This window comes from Juglans regia, chromosome 13 (genome assembly GCF_001411555.2).
Source record: "Juglans regia cultivar Chandler chromosome 13, Walnut 2.0, whole genome shotgun sequence".
Lineage (NCBI taxonomy): Eukaryota > Viridiplantae > Streptophyta > Magnoliopsida > Fagales > Juglandaceae > Juglans > Juglans regia.
Genome location: NC_049913.1, coordinates 2869203 through 2890922, shown reverse-complemented (window position 1 = coordinate 2890922; position 21720 = coordinate 2869203). Strand labels below are relative to the sequence as shown.

General features: G+C 37.2%; 2 protein-coding genes and 1 pseudogene across 3 annotated transcripts; 1 reads left to right on the top strand and 2 right to left on the bottom strand.

Moving 5' to 3' along the window:
* The first annotated feature begins 848 nt into the window (after positions 1 to 848).
* LOC109005762 (root phototropism protein 3) lies at positions 849 to 4493 on the top strand. Its single transcript, XM_018984806.2, has 4 exons — positions 849 to 1247; positions 1564 to 1633; positions 1772 to 3064; positions 3728 to 4493. Exons 1-4 carry the CDS (start codon positions 1135 to 1137, stop codon positions 4274 to 4276), a joined length of 2025 nt encoding a protein of 674 aa, XP_018840351.2. The 5' UTR covers positions 849 to 1134; the 3' UTR covers positions 4277 to 4493.
* A 6692-nt stretch (positions 4494 to 11185) lies between these two features.
* LOC109010415 (transcription factor bHLH143-like) lies at positions 11186 to 15615 on the bottom strand. Of its 2 annotated transcripts, XM_018991246.2 has the most exons (4): positions 15422 to 15615; positions 13557 to 14140; positions 13300 to 13462; positions 11186 to 13213 (listed from the first exon to the last, which is right to left on the bottom strand). In XM_018991246.2, the coding sequence occupies exon 4, from the start codon at positions 13194 to 13196 to the stop codon at positions 12054 to 12056; it is 1143 nt and encodes a 380-aa protein (XP_018846791.1). In that variant the 5' UTR covers positions 13197 to 13213; positions 13300 to 13462; positions 13557 to 14140; positions 15422 to 15615; the 3' UTR covers positions 11186 to 12053. The 2 variants fall into 2 exon arrangements, with proteins under 2 accessions (XP_018846791.1, XP_035540179.1); XM_035684286.1 differs by having other exon boundaries at positions 13300 to 14140; positions 15422 to 15606.
* Positions 15616 to 19487: 3872 nt separating this feature from the next.
* LOC109010423 lies at positions 19488 to 20446 on the bottom strand (annotated as a pseudogene).
* Positions 20447 to 21720: the final 1274 nt, after the last annotated feature.

The following is a 21720-nucleotide window of genomic DNA, read 5'->3' as shown; positions in this document are numbered from 1 at the left end:
AGGATCCTCTCAATGAGCACAATCAGATGTTATTGCTACCAGACTGAATACTTATTGGTGCTTTATTATATCATGGTCAACAACTAGTCTTGATGTGCCTTCTTTTCTTTCTTTCTTTCCCTTTTATCCAATTCTAATTGAAAGTGATGATCCTGATGGAAATATATAATTCATGTAGTTGCGTTTTCTTAATTTTTTAAGAAAAGAGTTATCGGATTGGGAGAACTTCTCATTGAATTACTCGATGTGCATTTGAAGAAAAATTTTTGCCGAATGCATGTGCATCCTTGAGGTCATCGGATTGGGAGAACTTCTTGTTGAATTATCTGATGTTGATTTGCAAAAAGCTCCTAACCGAAGGTTTGTATATCTCCGAGATTAGTCGAAATTTTATTCTCAAATATCCAATACCAATTAAAAATAAGAATCCATCAATTATGCTAACAAAACATTGGGCTCATTACTGTAGCTCCCCAAAACCTATTTATATTAATATTTTATTAACCCTCAACAAATTTATATGAATATAAATAAACTAAACTGTGATTAGAAGAGAGAGTCTACTTATTTATACACCTGCTGCGTGAATATTTTCTTGTCAAAGACAAAAGCTCAATATCTTAAAAATTAGTATTTATGTAAATACCACATTATCCATACTTTACCGTATCTGATCATGTTAAAAAAATACCACAAAAGGAAAAGTTGTACAAAGAATAAATGACCAAAAATGCAAAAAACACAAAAAACACAAAAATAAATAATAAATAAATAAAAAATCAGAAGAAGGATATTAATAAACAAAAGAAACTGAATACCCCACCCTCAATACATGGAGATATCTAAACTCCAAAGCTAAAAAGCAGGAAATGCAACCCATATGATCCAAAAACAGTGCTACCATGCCCATTACTTCCCAGCCTGTAAGAGACCATGAAAATCTGCTAGGGAGCCGACATTCCGAGATAATTCCAAGCACCCCATGTGGGATTCTTCCATTTATTATCGTCCGTCTTGTTTCTTTCTCGTTGTTACTGCCTTGTTCTTCTGCTCGGTTTCCTTGTTCTCCTTCTGTTTTGGAGACCGTTGGCTGAGAAAATTCTTCTCAGGTTTCCTGACAATTTGGTTTCCATCATGTGGGAATCAGAGACCGAGTCAGTTGGAGGCAGAGACTATGGCAATGGCGTTCTTAGTTCTAGCAAGCATGGGGTCAAGACTGACGGGTTTGAGCTAAGGGGCCAGTCTTGGTATGTATAAAATGAAGACTAATTACATATGAAGAGATAAGAACCACAGTCAAAGATAGAGAATTAGTATCTTAATGCTTGTAAATCAATGTATTTAGAACAATTAGCAGGTCTAGAACATGTAAGCTCTGGTAAGTTAAGCAACTTTTGTTCTGCATAAATGCAAAATAGTGCCTTTCGTATGGTATGGCTATTTAATTCATCCCTAATAATTTTTGTAGAGTTAGTCTTTGATATAACTGTGAATTTTTCCTTCATTCATGCTAGTAAATTATGTAAGGTTCTGAAGCATGCGGTGGGTTTGTTTTGTATGTAGGTATGTTGCAACTGATATTCCTAGTGACCTTGAAGTTCAAGTTGGGGATGTTAATTTCCATTTGCACAAGGTAGCTAATTTTCTGCCTTACATAACAAATGTTTATATTATACTTCTTGTAGTTTGAAAATTCAAGTTTGCTAATTGATAATGCATGGATTTAATTTCATGTCTCTTTTCCTCCCTCTCTCTCTCTTTTATTGTTAAGTATCCCTTGCTTTCTCGGAGTGGAAAGATGAACAGGATCCTATATGAATCACGCGACCCAGAATTGAATAAGATAGCTCTGGATGACCTTCCTGGTGGACCTGATGCTTTCGAGTTGGCAGCAAGATTCTGCTATGGAATTGCTGTTGATCTAACAGCAGCCAATATCTCTGGCCTGAGATGTGCTGCAGAGTACCTTGAAATGACAGAAGACTTGGAAGAAGGCAATCTTATATTTAAGACCGAAGCATTTCTAAGCTATGTAGTTTTATCCTCATGGAGGGACTCTATAGTGGTGTTGAAAAGCTGTGAGAAGCTCTCACCATGGGCGGAGAACCTTCAAATTGTCCGAAGATGCAGCGAGTCCATTGCTTGGAAAGCTTGTGCCAATCCAAAAGGAATAAGATGGGCATACACTGGAAGGGCCCCAAAAGACTCCAGCCCTAAATGGAATGACATGAAGGACTCGAGTCCCAGTAGAAATCAGCAGGTTCCTCCAGATTGGTGGTTTGAAGATGTTTCTCTCCTTAGGATTGATCACTATGTCAGGGTCATTACTGCAATTAAGGTCAAGGGAATGAAATTTGAGCTGATTGGAGCTGCAATAATGCATTATGCAGTAAAATGGCTAACGGGTCTGATAAGTGATGCAACAGGGGCAGGAGACGAAGGAAGCAATGGCTGCAATAGTAATACTAGTATTAGCAGCAGTAGTTGGAAGGGGGGTCTCCATATGATTGTGGCAGGAACTAAAGACGATCTTCCTATTGTTCAGGCCAAGGATCAGAGGATGATCATCGAGAGCCTCATCAGCATAATTCCACCACAGAAGGATAGTGTCTCATGCAGCTTCCTACTTCGGCTGTTGAGAATGGCAAACATGATGAAAGTGGCTCCCGCTTTGGTAACTGAATTGGAGAAACGAGTGGGAATGCAGTTTGAACAGGCTACATTGGCAGATCTTCTTATTCCATCTTACAATAAAAATGAGACAATGTACGATGTGGATCTTGTTCAGAGACTTTTGGAGCATTTTTTAGTTCAAGAACAGATAGAAAGTTCGAGTCCGAGCAGGCAATCTTTTTCTGACAAACACATGTATGAAGGTAGCCATAGGGTTAATAACCCAAACGCTAAGATGAGAGTGGCAAGGCTTGTTGACAGTTATCTTACAGAGGTGTCCAGAGATAGAAACCTCTCCCTCACAAAGTTTCAGGTACTGGCAGAAGCTTTGCCTGAATCTGCAAGGACCTGTGATGATGGACTTTACCGAGCAATTGATTCTTACCTCAAGGTAAGTCCTTTTTCCTAAAGTTACTCTTCTTAATGGATGTCAGCTTAAATATATTACACAATAGAGAGGGTACCCAATGTGAGAATTTTGTACACAAATGACAAATTGAGTTGCTTTGCAGTTAAGTGCATGCTGATCTGGCATTGCTATCTCATACCAGATCGGCATGCTTTATTAGTTTAAGAAGTATAATTAAAAGACTTAAGATTTCCTGCTTCTCTGCATCAGAGGAACTCTACAGTTCATTTCATTTGTATATGCATGTAAATACGAGCATGCATCCAAATCTGCGTACCAGAGATTCAAAATTATAATTGACATGTTTAAAATAGGTACACACTTTTAAGATATGGATGTAAACAGGAAATTCAGAAAATGCAAGAAACCATACCATGTGAAACTTTAATTCCTCATAGATCCATGGAGAATGAACGCAAAGACATACTTGTTGTTTAGCAGACATATGATGGCTTATCAAAAAACGGATTCACTAGCTATATCATATGTATGAATATCATGATGTCAGTAATGGCATTCTTTTGTTTGTGACTTGGACGCTATGGTTTCATAAACATTATAGTTAATCAAATTTCATGTGATGAACAAAGTATTTAGAAAGTTATAGATTCTATTATAATTCATATACGTCTAACAAAGTAACAGGCCCATCCAACGCTGTCTGAGCATGAAAGGAAACGAGTTTGCCGTGTGATGGATTGCCAGAAGCTTTCAATTGATGCATGCATGCATGCTGCCCAGAATGAACGGCTTCCATTAAGAGTGGTCGTGCAAGTCCTCTTCTCTGAGCAGGTAAAGATAAGCAATGCAATAGCCAACAGCTCCCTGAAAGAAGCTGGTGAATCTCAATACCAGCCGGTGATTTCAAACCGGAAATCCCTGCTTGAAGGGACTCCGCAATCATTCCAAGAAGGATGGACAGCTGCCAAGAAGGACATTAACACACTCAAGTTTGAGCTCGAGAGTGTGAAAACCAAGTACCTTGAGCTCCAAAATGACATGGAGAATCTGCAGAGACAGTTTGATAAAATGATAAAGCAGAAGCAGACATCAGCATGGAGCAGCGGGTGGAAGAAATTAAGCAAATTTACGAAGATGACCACTTTAGAAAGCCAGGATATTGGGCATCAGCTCCCAAACGCTGCTGAACAGACTAGAAAGACACCTAGAAGATGGAGAAATTCAATATCCTGATAGATTAGAGAGCTGCAGTTGAAAAGAAAAAGATACGCCCTAAATTTTCATCTTGTGTTCCAAAATTCCTTTCGATTTGTTTCTTTTATTTGTGGGAGTAAATGAATCCTTCACTACATGGCAAGGCAACTACCTTAGAAAACTCCCTTAGTTACAATAAGCTACCAAAACATGTCATCGTGTCTGTTGTGAGTTTTTTGCAGTCTTTATCATTGTTGATGTGATCTTGGACTTTTCTTTGTGTCAATTGTGGAAAGGCACAGTACCCTCAACATAACCATACTTTCACACTCCTAATATGGATAGATTGAATTGGGGAAGAAAACTTAAAGAAATGGAGATGAAAGATCAAACAGAAAAATACGGCCAATGACCCAGCCACAACCTGAAGGTCCATAACACATGGAAGAATGTCAATGTACAGCAAAAAGGGATGTCATTTCCCACTGAGATTGTGGGCAATTACATGAGTCCCACCATCAATATAACAAAGCACAGATACGGACTGAATTTATTTTAAAGTTCACCGACTTCGTATCTGAACTTTATTGACAGAAAATGACCACATACTAATGCCTTAGCTAGACCCACTGATGGTCCAATCAAGTGGTTTGTACAAAAGCATGCTACGAATGCACTTACCAGCAGAAAGGCTCATTGACAGCGAGGATTGACACTAGTGCTCTCTGGCTGCTATATTCCATTGATACGAGTACAAACTACAAACAGTCCTTGCATGGACACAGATGCTCTTTGACTGCTATATTCTCTACATCCAACTATTGCACCGTAGACAATTCGAGCTTCTAATGGAAAGCTGAGTATTTTCTGTAATCGTTACTTGAATGAGCTCGTTTATGTTACCTTTTGATGTGCTCAGAGATTCAATAAGTGATCGTATTGGAGGACGCAACTTCAATTCTACGGGACCACACTTGGGAAGATGACAAGGACATAATGTAATCTCATCAAATATAGAAAGGAAAAAAAAAAAACAGATAAAGATATTTCACTTTGGCATCTTATACGGAAAAAGGCATTACTGATGTCATCTCTCGAGGCAAAAGGCTCAAAGTTGCGCAAGTCTTCAAATATCTGAGACTGCGGATATGGTAGATTATTTGCATGTAATTTCAGGCATTACAGGTCTGATTTTGAAGCATTAGACGTAATTTTGAGTGTAGCCATCAATGTGCAGCGCCCATGGAAAGCACAGGGAGACACCTGCAATGAAATATAATGCAAGGGAAAAGTCCTTAGTCATGGTGGATACCAAATCAAGTAGCTTGAAAGAAACTATACTGTAACCTTCTTCTTTTCGATGCTGTTATTTTCTTGAAGGATAGTTCTAACTTCTGAGGTAGTTATTTGTTCATTTATTGCAAGACAGTTATAAGACTTAAAACTATTTTGTCAATGGAAATTGGCCATGACTCTAAAAGGATGCACGATTGTCTCCAACAGCGGCAAGCCCAATACACCATGGTCCATGCCACTTACAGCAAATTGGCAGACCCATAATTCACCAAACTGTAATACTGAGATGCTCTGCGTAAAGCTTGCTCAAGATCAATGAGACATAGGAACTGAGTTTGAGAAACCTAATAGTCAAGCTCACTTCCACTGTAGATGACCACGTTTTGATTCGGAAGCGCAGGCCACAAAGATCATTTAATGCTTCCATTTGGTGGAAACATACTAGCAGACAATATATATCGTCTGACATCTGCGGTTCTCAACCCTTCTAAAGCAAAGTTGCAAAGTGTCTACTATTTGCCAGCAAACGTACACACCATTTTCTGGTCTTACGTGCAATTAATATGTCACGGGCATCGTGAATAACAGGGTCCACTTCCTCCTTGGGAAAATCGGATACACCCATTTATGGCAGAGTCTGCTAGCTTCACATGAAGTGCATTCACTGCCTGTCCCACTACAAAATTTCCCAATACTAGAGATTTGCAAAAATCTTGAAGTTTAGAGAGATAGACTGCATGAAGCTACTATTATACGATACCCTACCACTTTAGTAGTTTTTTTTTTTTTTTTTGGTTTCTGTTCTCCCTCTTGTTCCAAAGGATAACGTTGTATCACAATTCACAGGTCATGGAATATATGCTACTAATTTATTGGCAGATTGGATTCCACGGTCACGAATCAATGGCTGAACTTTAGGGAATCAGGGAGGAACAACTCTTATTCTCATTGATCTATATGAAACCAGTGACAGATTAATTATTGTGTAGTGCTGGATAATGAAGATAATATCCACCCACCGAAAATCAAGCCAAGATTTCCTCTTCCACAAATCATGATAGAATGTATCAAGCACAACGCAATATTCAGCCAAAGATCAAGCATCCATAATCTATGTAGTTGACCCACTGATGGCTCCTTCTTTTCTATTTCATTTCTGCAATTACATTGATTGTTTTGTATATAATACAGTGACTGTAAATGTAAAACTGTGTGAGCAATATACCAAGTTTCTCAATAATCTTTCATGGTATCGAGCCTCTTGTGACTCACGTCATTTTTTTTTTCCATGGCCTCTTCCTCTTCTACCTCTGCTCCTTCTCTCCATCGTGTTGCTCACCTTATCACCAGTAAACTCACGCGTGATAACTACCTGTTATGAAGAGCCCAGTCAATTCCCTATCTCAAGGGACAAAATATGTTTGGCTTCGTGGATGGCACACAGACCCCCTCCACCTCCCGTGATCACAAGCTTCCATTTTATTTATCTCCATCTTGTCCTCAATATAGAAACACAAATTTCTTCCCATAAAAAGCTTAATAGAAGGAGTGAGGTAACTCATCATAAAGACTAGGATGAGTTTATTCTTAAACATGTGAGACTTCTTAACACATCCCCTCACGTGTGGGCCGGTATTTCCGGTACCATCATCGTGGGTAGGTCGTAGGTGCCCTATCATCGGTCATAGGTTAACCTGCTCTTAACCCTCTCCCTTATGTGTGGGCTAGACTCATCAATGGGTGGCCCAACAAGTGAAATATTTAATTAAATGAGATAGAATGTAGAGTCAGGATTCAAACTCAAGACATGTTGAATAATTCTACATATAATTATAAAGTGCGTAAATGCCGTGTAATCGCTTTGAAAAAAATGAATAAAATATAGGACCCATATGAAAAAAAAATTAATTTTTTAATAGTGGATCTCAATCTTTTTCAAAGCGATTACACGGCATTTACGCACTTTATAATTATATGTAGAATTATTCAACATGATCTCACTGTGCCATCATCTTCTCCATTTGCTACTGTACCGAGCCTCCTAATGCAACTTCATCTTCAGAATGTCCAACATTTCCACCGATAACTTCTCCTACACCAACGGCTCCCCCAATGAGAACTCGTCTTCAAAACAATATTCGATGCCCCAAACAAAGAACCAACGGCACCATTCCCTTCCCATCTCGAGCTCTTATTGCCATGGCATCCTCTGTTCTCACAAAACCAACAAGTTTTATAGCAGCCAACAAAGACCCAGCTTGGAGACATGCTATGAATGAGGAGTTTGTTGCACTCTTACGAAACCGAACATGGTCTCTCGTTCCACCTGTATCCAACATGAATATAATTGGCAACAAGTGGGTTTATCAACTCAAATACAACATCAATGGCTCTGTCCAGCACCACAAGGCTCGTTTAGTGGCCAATGACTACCACCAACAGCATGGTCTTGACTACAATGAGACATTCGGCCCTGTGGTCAAGCCACAAACCATTCACCTTATCCTCTCTATTGTTGTAACACGTTAATGACATATTCAACAGTTGGATGTTCAAAATGCATTTCTGCAGGGTGAAATTTCTAGATCCGTTTTTATGACTCAGCCTCAAGGGTTCACGCACCCTCAGTTTCCTCATTATATGTGCAAACTTTAGAAAGCCATTTACGGCCTCAAACATGCCCCCGATCTTGGTTCTCCAAACTAAGTTCTCGCCTTCTTCAACTAGGATTTTTCTCCTCAAAGGTTGATAGCTCACTATTTATCTATCGACAAACCTTTGTGGAACTTCTAGTTCTAATTTATGTCGATGACATCCTCGTCACAAGTTCCTTGACTACTGCTATTAATTCTTTGATTCATCGGCTCAGTAATGGTCTTCCTATTAAGGATCTCGAGCAACTTCATGTTTTATTGGGTATTGAAGCTCATTTTGAGTCAGGTCATCTCTTACTCAATCAACACAAGTATATTGTGGATTTGCTCAAGAAAACAAATGTCTGATGCCAAAGCTGTTTCCACTCCTATGTCCTCGACACATGCTTTTAAACTCGTTGATGGAGATCCATTTCATGATCGGGTCTCTACAGGAGTACTGTTGGCGCACTCCAATATGTCTTACGAACAAGACCTGACATTTCATTTGTTGTTAACAAAGTATATCAGTTTATGCACCGTCCAACTATCACCCATTGGACAACTGTGAAGCGCATCTTACGGTATCTCAACTCAACACCAAATTATCGCTTGAAGTTTAAACAACAAATATCGCCGTCTCTACAAGCATTTTCAGATGCAGAATGGGCAAATTGTCCTGACAATCGCCGATCAACAAGTGGCTATCTCATCTATTTTGGCTCAAACATAATTTCTTGAAGCTCTCGAAAACAGCAGACAATAGCTCACTCCAGCACGGAAGCTGAATACCGTGCACTAGCAAACTCCACAACAGAACTTCTTTGGCTTCAAGGACTTCTCAAAGAACTTGACATTTTCTTGAATCAAGCACCAACGTTGGGGTGAGATAAAATTGGACCCACATATCTTTCAATCAATCCTATTTTTCATTTACGAACAAAGCATGTTACGATATATTTTCATTTCGTTCATGAACAAGTTGCCCAACGTCATCTCAGAGTTCAGTTCATTTCAGGGAAAGATCAACTGGGTGACATTCTCACTAAAGCACTTGTTGCCTCTAGGTAATTTGGATTACTTCGACACAAGCTCAATGTCCTTCCAGCAACGTTGAACTTGAGGGGGCGTAATGAAGATAATATCCACCCCACCGAAAATCAAGCCAAGATTTCCTCTTCCACAAATCATGATAGAACGTCGACCCAGGGATCAAGCACAACGCAATATTCAGCCAAAGATGAAGCATCCATAATCCATGGAGTTGACCCACTGACGGCTCATTCTTTCCTATTTCATTTCTGCAATTACATTGATTGTATTGTATATAATACAGTGACTGTAAATGTAAAATTGTGTGAGCAATATACCAAGTTTCTCAATAATCTTTCACTGGAGTATGCACACATGGTATTTTTATGGTATCGTAAGATGTCATATTATTATAATGTCATTTTATAATAAAATGAGAGTCATATTTCAAAAGTAAATTTCTCAAATGAGTAGAAAGTGGATTCCTATATTTCTAGGTGTATTATGATGAATGCTGGAACACAGGTAAAGGTGTTATCATGGGTCATGCTAAGATAGAGTTTCAACCTCTTTGTCGTTTTTGCCTAGAAAAGTTAAAAAAGTTTGAATTCTAAATTTTATCGTACTGCTAGATGGAACAGTACGAAATGTATGTTGGTGTTCAAGAAATTATAAGCTGCAACCTGAACAACGTGATCACTTTACTCATCAGAGGACTAATTACAGTAAAAAGACTGCTCAACCACTAAACTCATCAATTACTAATACTTATAATGATGACAAATTATATATGAAAGTATGACTGTTTGTTTCATGAAATGTACGTAATGTGCTCCAGACCCCAACAATAAAAAATTAAAAAAAAAAAAGAAAAAAAAGAGGCAATTTGGCGCAATTAGATGCGTCAATTGAGGCAATGGCCACCAGAAACCAAAAGAAGAGGGGGTTTAAAAGAGAGAATTATGGGGTTGCAAAGAAAAGAAAGACTGCAACAAGCTAGAGTTGTCCATTACATTATGCTTATTCCATTTCTTTTTAGCCCTTTTCTTTCCACTTGGAGGGGCCAACAAAGGACAGACATCTTTGCAGGTGTCAATGAAATTATGTGTATTCACTTTACATGATGATAGCATACAATTAATTAAAGTGAATTTAATTGCTTTTAAGGATTCAATAGGACTTAGTTTATTCAAATGATAATTAGCCATTTACAAAGGATAATGGTCTAAAAGCAACTGTCTTCAAACATAATTAGGTATCATTAATAGTTCATAATCACTTCAAGTAACATACAAGGCTAACATGACAAGTGTCTTCAAACCAAAAAAAAAAAAATGTCATGCTCTATGGCTTATGGCACAAAGAGTTTAGAAAAAGAAACCGAAGGCTGCAACACCACTTTGTTCAACTCGTTAGGCCAAGGCCCAATGCCCAAACTACATAGGTTTCTTTTAGCTAAAATCATGCCGAGTCCCAAACATTCAAAGGCCCCCCAAATTTAAACTTCAACAGAAAAGTGAATCAAATTAAGGCGTTTCATTACCCATGAAAATTGTTAAAGAATCACGATAGACATTTAAAAATTAATTTAAAAAATATATATTTTTTAATATCATCTCTTGTAACAAGTTTTTAATCAAAAGTGTTATAATCATAAAAAGATTCTAAAAAACTAAGCTCACAAATTGCTTAAATTTATATGATACTTCAAATCTACTTAAATTTACAATCTAACGTATCACATCAAATCACATCAATTTATAAATTTATTTTTATAAAATCTCTCGGTAGCCAAAATATTTCTCTTTTAATAAACAAGGTTTTGATTGAATTCAAGATGGACTCAAGAAGCACTGGTCCTAGACTCCTAATCCAAATTCCATGGAAAGGAACATCAGATGGTACCCAAGGATTAATGGGATATTTAGTTAGTAACTCAGGAGGGCCCCAACCCCTCGTCATCCAAAGATAGATAGATAGCACCACAAATTCACAACAGAGATCTTTTTAATTTTACAAAAAGCAAACATAAAGGACAGTCACATAGGACACTGGACAACAAGAACAACAAAACATCAGCCAAAGTAAACTCCGATCCACCCATCCCAAGGCAAAGCAGCCCACATCCCCACAACCACCACTGCAGCATCCACACTCCCAATTATTTTCACACACAAACATAAAAACTGACAAAGTCGTAATAGTCACCACAGAACAATCCAAACCGACTCAAAGGAATACTCGCAAAAGACACACTCGTCCACAATAATCAAAGCCACGCATCACTGTACAATAGACTCGACTTTCCCCCTCATGTAAAACAAGTAATAACCTTTTCCGACATGATTTGATGAAAGAAGGGGCCCGAAATGCATGATGCAAGACTATGCTCTCACTCCAAGCACTCATCCACACCGGCAACTTTCTTCGCCCCTTTAGAATTTTATACCAACTCCAAGGGAGGACAAAAGCATAAAATCAACAAGAAAAGAGGGATTAAAAGTGGGACCCCTGATTACCAAACACGCATGCGCTTGTTCCATGGGGGGTTCTCAACAATCCGGAAAAAGGGTCCTCATTTTACAGCACAGCCCACCACTAACATCTCCCATGCGTTCAAATCTTTGCGACTTTCTTTAATCTTTAATCCCCCAAAAGCTAAAAGATAATTATTTCTAGTCAACAAAAACACACCATTTTTTCATCACTCCCCGCAACCAAAGTGCATTTCGATACCATTACATCCTCCCTTTATTGGCCCATTATATACAGCTCTTCAGGAAAAGATGGAAAGGGCCCCACAAAACCAAAGCCACTACACTTCTTTCTAAGTTTCAATCATTCAAGCCAAGAAATCAAGGGTTACCACCTTTCCACCCTTCTTCCAACCCTTTGGCAAACATGCCAAGGAGGGTGCAACCTATTGCTTGCTCGCTCCTAGAGATTTGGCTCTTCAAAATCTTCAGGTAATCTATAGCTTCATCAATAACCAACAATGGGTCCTTACCCTCTGCACCGGGAATTATACCCTCAAGTGTTCTCAATGTCTCACGGATTTTATCCCTTTTAAAACACACCTTTCCCAAAATAGAACCCGCTTCCTCAGCTTGGTTCTGGCCAATGGCATAGCCTGATTCAGCATCACTATCGTACTCGGCAGATCTGTCCAGTTTTACTGAACTAGCAGTGCCCATAGGTGACGATTCTTTGTACCTACCATCGAGTAGTTTCTGCCTTTTGTTTCGACTGTCAGGTCCAGTAACTTCATCCATTAGGTATTCAACCTGTTCATGTTTCTCATGGCTCCTCTTTATAGCAATTGGAGAATGACCTGTGCTCATTATTTCATCGTCATCACCATCACAATCATCATCATCATCAGAGTAAAGCAAGGCATTGATTTCTTCGGTGTCTTCATGCATCTCGCTTTCCTCACGAGTTATTATATTTTCACCAGACTCTTCTTGCAAAGTGTACTTGCTTGGATCAATTTGACACACTCTAGCTGCTTCCGGTTCCTCATTAAACTTAAAAGAACAATGTGGTTTTGTGGCAGCAGTTGGGTTCTCAACAGGGAAGCAAACTGAATTATAAATTAGCCTTGTCTGATTCCCACACTGATCAAAAATAAGAAACCTCTTTGGAGAAGACCCAGAATTTGCATTTGGCACAGCCTTCCCATTAAACACACTAGACAGCACAGATTGCTTTGCTTTGAGATAAAGGTCAGGAGTAGGAAGCAAGCCCTGGAATTGAAGAGGTGAACACTGAATAGATCCATGAGCTTCATTAATTTGTTCAGTCTTCAAGTCTGGTATGATGGGAACTGAAAACATGGGCAGTGCCATAGGTGAAGAGGACACAGAAATGCCAGGGTCTACACATGTTGGCAAATGTTCCTGTTGCCTCGGGCACAGTGCTGTGCTCATGAAATTCAGTTTAGATGGCTTCCAAGCAGAATGCTCTGGACAAAGCCGAGATTCACTGGCCTTAACCATCCACGTAAAACAATCACCTAAAAATGAGGAAAAAAAGGTACATTAAAAAATGAAACATGATCATTTTAGCTGCAATGGTCAGTAAGAGGGAGTTAAAACCTACCAGGAGATGGATTGGTGCTTTAATCTGGAATATTCAAAAACTTGCAGCTTCTTTTTAGAACAAAAAAGAGAAAAAGAAAAATCAACAATTTCCAGCTCAATTTGATGCGAAACAAGGAATTAGTCTACGTGACAGGTTTAAGCAAATGACGGAAGTACTCAGCCTGGAAAACAGCAACAAGAAGACAGTATCATTCAAGGCTTCTAATTAAGAAATACTGAATGAGAGAACAAAAATGCATATGTTCTTGTACTCACTTGGCAATCCTGCAAAGGTTGAAAGCATGCAATAACTCTAACTATGATCGTAGGTTTCCCTGCAATCCCACTCTCATGTTTTAACGCCCGGAATCTAGTTTGGCTTGCTGCTTGGCACACCATAACTTCTTTCGAACCTTGACTATCTGACTAATGTATAGGCACAAAACAAACACCCAACAACAGAGAGAAGGAAATGGGCAAAACTAGACCTTAAACGAAAAATCAGATGTAGATTGACAAACGAGATGAAATTAAACAAGAGGGGGGGGATAAAAGGGATAGTTTAGGTTTTAACTCTATCTTTTCAGCTAATTCTACGCAGGTCATAAGAAATGATGAAAAGGTGATTGGATCCCATGGACAGTTGAACAAAGAGCGGTGGGGCAATAGAAGCAAAATCACTAATCAGGACTCAGTTAAGGAAACACTGATTTACAGAATAACCCTGCAATATAAGTTTAACTGCACAACTTTGCGAAACACATCAACAGACAACCCCAACCACGGCATGCTGTTCTACTTTGTCGTATGAAATTATCCACGACTGCTTAATCTGGTGCTATGTATAGAATCCAAAATTCCTGACAAAATGTAGCAAACGTGCATATCTATCAGATCAGTGGGAAAAATTATCAAATTGCTGAGAAGAAATGCATTGTGATAGTTATAATTGAAGAATCTCCAGAAGACAACTAATGGCTCATTTACTTGATAAAAGAACATCAGTGGATTTGAATATAAACTTAATCAAGCCATACAAAACCATTTGCCTTACCAGACCAAAGTTGTTTTGTAATGACACCAGAATTCATAAGGGTATTTTTAGCAGTTTATTTTTTAAAAACTGATCCAGAAACTGATTTCTGAGGATCAGATCACGAAACAAATTTCAGTAGCTCTCAGTGCAGAAATCATGTGATTATCTAATTGAGAGGACTTTTCTTGAAGCAAAAAAAAAAAAAAGGTAAAAGAAAAAGAAAATAGGTTCGATTGAGCTGTCTTTTTAAGAGACTTCTCCAGCCCTCCCCCCCTCTCTTCAGACCGCAAAATTCACCTAATTGAATTGTGGATATTAAGGCCAAAAAAAAAAAAAAAGAATCCTGTATCAGATATTTGTTTAACCAGAATTGTATCTTCTATTCAATTCCTCAACTACTTCAACCAAAAGGACGAGTATTTACTTCGTTTGTGGAAGAAAAAAAAAAGGAAAAATAGAAGTATAAACTAACAGATTTTAAGTCACCTGATTACCAAGAAATCATGGGCCTCCGCTCAACTGACTTGTATTTAGCTCAGTTTCGGTGAATTTATCGTTTAAAAAGTTACAAAAAAAAAAGCAGACACAAATACAAACATATACATAGAGGGTAGAATGGAAATGATTTTGGGAAATCCTAATGAATAAGCACGAAAACGGACACAAAGCACATTGAAAATTAAAATATACGCCAAGAAACAATGAAAAGTAAGAAAATCTCGTAAGAACTTGTGAGAAAATCTTATGATCATTAACCCTTCGCAAGGTTTCTGAGAAACCAGAGGAAATTTGAAATATATATATATATATATATTAGTATTCGCTTTAGTTTGTCCGCAATAAACCTTTCGATTAGAAAGTTTAGAGAAGTAAATGAAAAAGGCGTGTAGTTGAGCAGGCACAATTTAATCGGGTTTCTGATTCCTGTAAGAAACCGCGCCCATAAGCTCGTAATTCTTTTTGGTAAGATTCAGACGTTCAATTCAATTTCATTTTCTATTTTTTTCGAGGCGACCAAAGGGGATACCGAACACGTAACTAAGAAAGAACAGAAACAGTAATTTTTATTTAACAAAAAAGACAGTTAAACTCCAGAAGAACTCACAGTGAGATTGTAGAGAATTCAAAGATCTTGTTCTGGTCTGATCTGATCTGAAACAAACGGGTTCTTCTTCTAAAGCTCTGGAAGAAGAGAGAGAGAGAGAGAGAGACAGAGACAGAGACAGGCGGGGAGAGAGAGAGAGAGCGAGAGCGATAGCAAGAGTGGTGGTGCAAAGAAAGAGTCCAACAGAAGTGAGTTTGATTGGGGGTTGCCACACAGGTCTATATAGAAAAACCGAATTGACATTTCTGTCCATTTTCACTTTGGAATTACCGTTCTGACACAGTAGAATCGAGATGACCCCGATGTATGGTTAGGTTAGATCTTGATCGTGGTTAGTTACTTCGTTTACCGTTGATTCGTGCGATGGTTAGGTGGCTAAGCCCGACACATTCCTGTTGGCCCAACCCATCTTCCGTGCCATCCATTATATTATATTATATTCTTTTCTTTTCTTCTCTTCTCTTCTCTTTTCCACCTGTAAACAATATTCAAATCCATGGTGCTAGTCTCTCCCATCCTTCTGATTAAAGTGGTAAAATGATTTTACTTTTTTTTTACACGTGGTGTAACAGATAACAAACCGTTGATAACCATGAAGTTTTAAACCTATCAAAATTAGGATTACGAATGTTAAAAAAAACACTTGCTATATTTATATAAAATATAAATTTTACTCATCATCTCTATATCATATATTATACATAATTTTTTATTTTTTTTATTTTTTTTCTTATTAAATGTATTTTATATAGATGATAAGTAGAATAATTTAATTAATTTAACAAAAATAAAATTAAAAAAAATTAAAAATAAATGTGGTGTCTGAGATGATGGATAGTAAAACTCAATATAAGGTTTGTTTAATCTTATGGACAAGTTTTTTATAACAACATAGAAGGTGTCTTTTACACTGATTTGCAAGTAAAAACGCTGAATTAAAATATTCAGATCGATTGTATAGAGGTAAATGATGATGATGAAAATAAGAATGATATATAATAAGAACATTAATGATAATAGAAAAGTAGTGAGACAGACATAAACATGTGGCGCGGGTTCACTAATTAATAATAATAATCCAGCCCACTCATTACTCATCAAGGTCTAATTGGCATCACCAATTAGTTATGTACAGTGCCATCAAGGGATTGTTTATGAATTATGCAAGAGATCAACCACCTTATAAAAAAGGGTAAGAAAAAATATAAATAAACACACACACACTGAGGGAGAGAGAGAGAGAGAGAGGCATCAAGTGCATGCTCCATACATATATTGTCCACTAACCATAATCATAGATCCAATATATTGGCCTCGTGCATGCATTAAGATATCCAAAAATTGAATATCAAAACTAATTAACAGCACCCAATATATATGAGAAAAAATATTTACAATCGTGAATTGTGTAACTGTCGTGTAATCGTTTTAAAAAAAATGAATAAAACATGAGACTCACGTGAAAAAAATTAATTTTTTAATAGTAAACAGCTTACTTTTTTTCAAAACGATTACACGATATTTACGAATTTTATAATTGTATGTAAAATTACTCTATATATATATATAATATTGGAAGAGAGATGAAACATGAGATTGAAGAAGCCACCCGCCCAATTATTTATGCATAAACCTATTACATTATGAAAAGCTAATTTAAACCTAATTAATAACGTAAATATATACAATGGTGCTTCGAGTGGAGGGAACATTTGTCAATTACCACGTCTTGTTTATTCCTCTTATCATCAGAGGTCTGCCCTTTTGGAGGCACTAATATTATATTATTAATTATTAGTATGTTTATTGGCACGCAAATTACATACACGTACATGCATCGCTAATGTCAGAACTTGTACTACGTTACATCAAATAATATATAAAAAAAAGTATTTGTATTTAAATTTTGTAAAACTATTGATCAGATCATGTCGTCATAACTAATGTGTATGTTTATACGTACCTAATAATTATAAAATACATCACTCTTTTTCAAATAAAATAAAATATCTCCAAGTGCGTCGAAACGTAGCATCCACAGCCGATCGACCATACTTTCCGAAGTGATATGAAAGTATATATAAGCTTAAGTGGGTCAACTTAGGTGTTTTTGGTTGTTGAAATGAAATCAATTCAATTTATTTCAAACTAATCATTGTTGGGATATATTATTTTTTTATTTTCTTATAAAAAAATAAAACACTATTATTCACATTAATTCAAATCATCTGAGATCACCTCAATATCTAAACGTAGTCAGTAATTTTAGAGTTTGATATATGTGCTTAAATTGACTATTCATATGTGTGTAATGCACTTTCTTAATTACTTTTGTTTACTCGAAAACAAATAAAAATTAAAGACAAGGTGGTACGTAGTAGAGTGTGGTTGAGAGCAACACCCAACCCATTATTAATTTCATAGTGAGTGGGGGGGAGCCATGGGTGTGACGTGTGAGCAAACTTTAGATTTAATTTGGACCCAAATCTTCACTTTATATCTAAAGATCTTATCAGTGGTGTAATTTTAGAACATTAAAAAGAAAAGAAAAGAAAATCATTTATATTATTCACGTTTGGTCTAGTTTGATGATTTAATTACCCAACATCATGTCCTTTCTATGTTATCATCACGTCCATGGGCAACTAATTAATGGAATAATTTTGAATTAAAATTATATACCAAAATAAAAATAAAAATAAAAAAACTCTAATTATATATCTATAAAGGCCCAAAGAAGTAATCATCAAAGAAACTAGCGAGGACAATTATTATCATAGCGCTTGATATCATCTTCTTTGGTTTTTTTTTTTTGTTTTTTTCAATAAAACTTGAGCTAATTTAATTAAAAAAATATTTTAATTATAAAGGAATTTAGCATTAATTAGAGGGTGCATGGAAAGTTTGTCGTTGCACGGGCCACTCGAGGTAAGGTAGAACCATAATTACGAGGAAAAACTCGCACGAAATGAGTAATTAAAACAGGGACTATATAAAAGAAAAGAGTGGACTTTTTAAAAGTTTAATTCTAAAGATAAAGGTAATTAAAGTTGAAATGACACGAGTGAATAGAACATTTCACTTGAAAAGACTAATTTTAAAAAGTGATTAGCTTGTTAAAAATTGAATATAGAAAAGAAGTTTAGTTAATGGAAATAAATATTTGTTTTTATAGATGAGATGATATGAGAGGAGAAAAAAATTAAAAATAAAATAAAATATTATTATAATATATTTTTTAATATTATTTTTATTTAAAAATTTTAAAAAAATTAATTAATTATTTTATTTTATATAAAAATTAAAAAATATATAAAAATTAGATAATAAAAATAATTATGAAAACAAACCGACTTTTAAAAGTTTAATTTTACGCCGTACAAATACTATACATGACATACAATTTTTTATTTCATGTATGTATGCCTCCTTGAAAAAAACCAGTTAATGATGACATATCCAGCACTACATGTTTTGAAAAAATAAATGTTTTAATTATAAAATAATTTTATAAAAATAAATTTAAAAATTACATAACTTGATATAATATTTTAAATTATAAAATTATTTTTATTATAAACTAACCTATTACAGTTATATAAGTTTGTGAACTAATTTTTATAAAATTTATTTATAGTTGTAACACTTATCTAGTTAACGTTGAAATCATTACTCATTGTTTTTAATTTTCGACTTCGGTTTTGGACATCTATCACCCTCCTGTTCTTTTGTTGGCAGTTTTTACATTTTATATTTTTATAGACATCATGTGGAGGTTAACATACCATCATTAAGACCATGACCAAGTAATAAGCTAGCTAGCATTGGAGATTTGCTCAATTACCAAAATTATAGGCTCTAAGATATCATCACGTTACCATCGAACTATATATATTGATCATTTCATTTTTGTTTATTCCATTATCACTATAAATAAAAGAAGAATCGCAACAACCATCATATATTTCTTATATAAATCTCAAGAATCTATATCAATCTTTGGTTCTCATAATTAGATTCTAATAATAATAATATTTCAACTTTGATCACCATCTAATTGGGAGGATCAGAAATCCTTGAATAGCTTTCGAACTTATTCCAGTGTGACATAGAGCACCACTGTGAAATGGCCTTGCCTTGAGATGGTAGGAATGAAACCCTTATACAAAGCCATGATCCCCTCTGCCCTCACCGTCTTCATGGCACAATCCAATGCACCCGAGTAAGGTGGCTCCACCCCTGGCTCCACCTTCATGTTCATCACTCTTGTTTTGATCACATCAATCGGGTTTGAGGCCACAGCCGCCACAAACCCTGCCACAAAGCTCGCTGTTACGTGGGTCCCGATCTCATCCCCCATCACACCCCTCTCCAAGGTGTCGCTATTACGTGCTGTCACGACCATCGCGCGATTCATTGCCAGAGCTGAGCCGCGCCACAGGCTTGGAATACCCTCTTGCTTTGACATTTGACTGATTGCGTCAATCACACTCTTGTAGTTCCGGCGTTGGTCGATTGGAATGCGTACGTTAGCTTGCATTTGAACCATCGCCACATTTGCAGGGTTACGACGTCAACACCAACACCTCCAGCAATAAGGTCAGCCGCTATCTTGCACATGAGAGATAAACTACCCGAGTTTGAATTAGAATTAGACCATTTACACTTAAGAATATCGTAAAGGCCCATGCGGGTGGTGGAGTAGAAAGCTTGGCGAAGGATGGTTGCAGAGACACCGGAAAAGAGAGCTGCAAGACCTTCAGTCTAGATTATCCGAGCCGCGATGGAGATGGGTCCAACGCGAGGTGGTTGGGTAACGTTTAATGTACCCGACAAAGAAATATTATTATATCTGACGGTGGAGTTTAGGGCAACAGTGGGACGGATGGTAGATTGAAAGACAGGATTGGGGATGTGGGGTTCACCCAGAAGCTGCATGTGTACCTTGATTAGGTTAAGAGGGTGAGTGGAAGCCCCAACAATGATTGAAGCTATGCCTCCCTCGACAAAGCCTTTGAAACTCATGTTTGTGTTTGTTAATTCTGATTATTTTCAAGTCCCACTTTTAAAAGAGGAGTTTGACGAGTGGGTTTTAGGTAGGAAGTAGAGAAGAACACCGAGTGATGAGGGTGAGATCAGTAGTGTGTGGAGAAAGCTCAAGAAGGGAAGCCATTTTATGGTAAGCTTTGGTAGTCATAAAGAAATGAGGCCGGCCAGAGGTAATAGAAAGGAATCTTCCTGCATGTTTATGCGATCCTATCTAATTCAGTTTATCGTTAGTTGTTTGGCCGGGGTGGCGTCCTGTGACCAGCCTTTAGTCGTAGGTGTTTGACTAAATGATATACAAGCAATAATATTCAAAGCAACTAGGAGGATCGAGTTTCGTCTACTCGGTCGGTTACAGCACACTTGGGGCCTCCATATTAATGGGAGGACTAGGTCTAAGTGAGCAGTCCACCACGCTGGTTTTACAAGGTCAGTTCCCCCAAATCCCAATATATTCTACACAGCCTGCAACGCTCCACAAACGAAACCATCAATAGCCAATCAATATTGGGCGCAAGGAGGTTGAGTCGTCTAACCATATTTAGAACCACACAATATTACTATGGCTACAAGGGTTCCTATTTTCCCCGTCTATTCAAAACTTCAATTAAACCCAGTTGAAGTCCAATCAGACTCTCCAAACTGCCTGCTAACGTTACCAAGTTTTCTTGGTCGTTTGGCAGATCTGATCACCACTCACAATCAAATTACGGTATGCATAATGGTGAACGATCAACGATGTCTATGTTGGTGTTGAACAGGCAGGGGTTTCGAATGAGGTATATGGATTCATCCGCCTAATTTGGTTAATTACTCTACATGTCAGGAAAAGAGAATCACGTCAAATAAATTCAACCGGCTTATGAAAGACCGTAATACATTGGGAATGCGAATTCCGAGTCAAAACCCAAGATTTCAACATTGACAAAGCCGCATGCATGATGTATAACCACACATACTGGGGCTCGGATTTGCCAATGCAAATGCCGAATTCCAACCCAAGTAGTTGATCGTCTGCCCCACGTACAAATCAGCTTTCATCACGAGCACAGTCATTCAATGCATGCCATCACAGATCCAATCATATTAATATTGACTATGGCATATTCTCGATATAGATTTCCTTTTTTCCCGGCACCCTCTCGATAATGGAGTAATTGGAATGAGACTATTTACCAGTCCCACAAATTTAGGAGTCACCCCACATCTTATGTAAGCGAGGCTTTAGTCACCAACATTGACGCGGATGAATC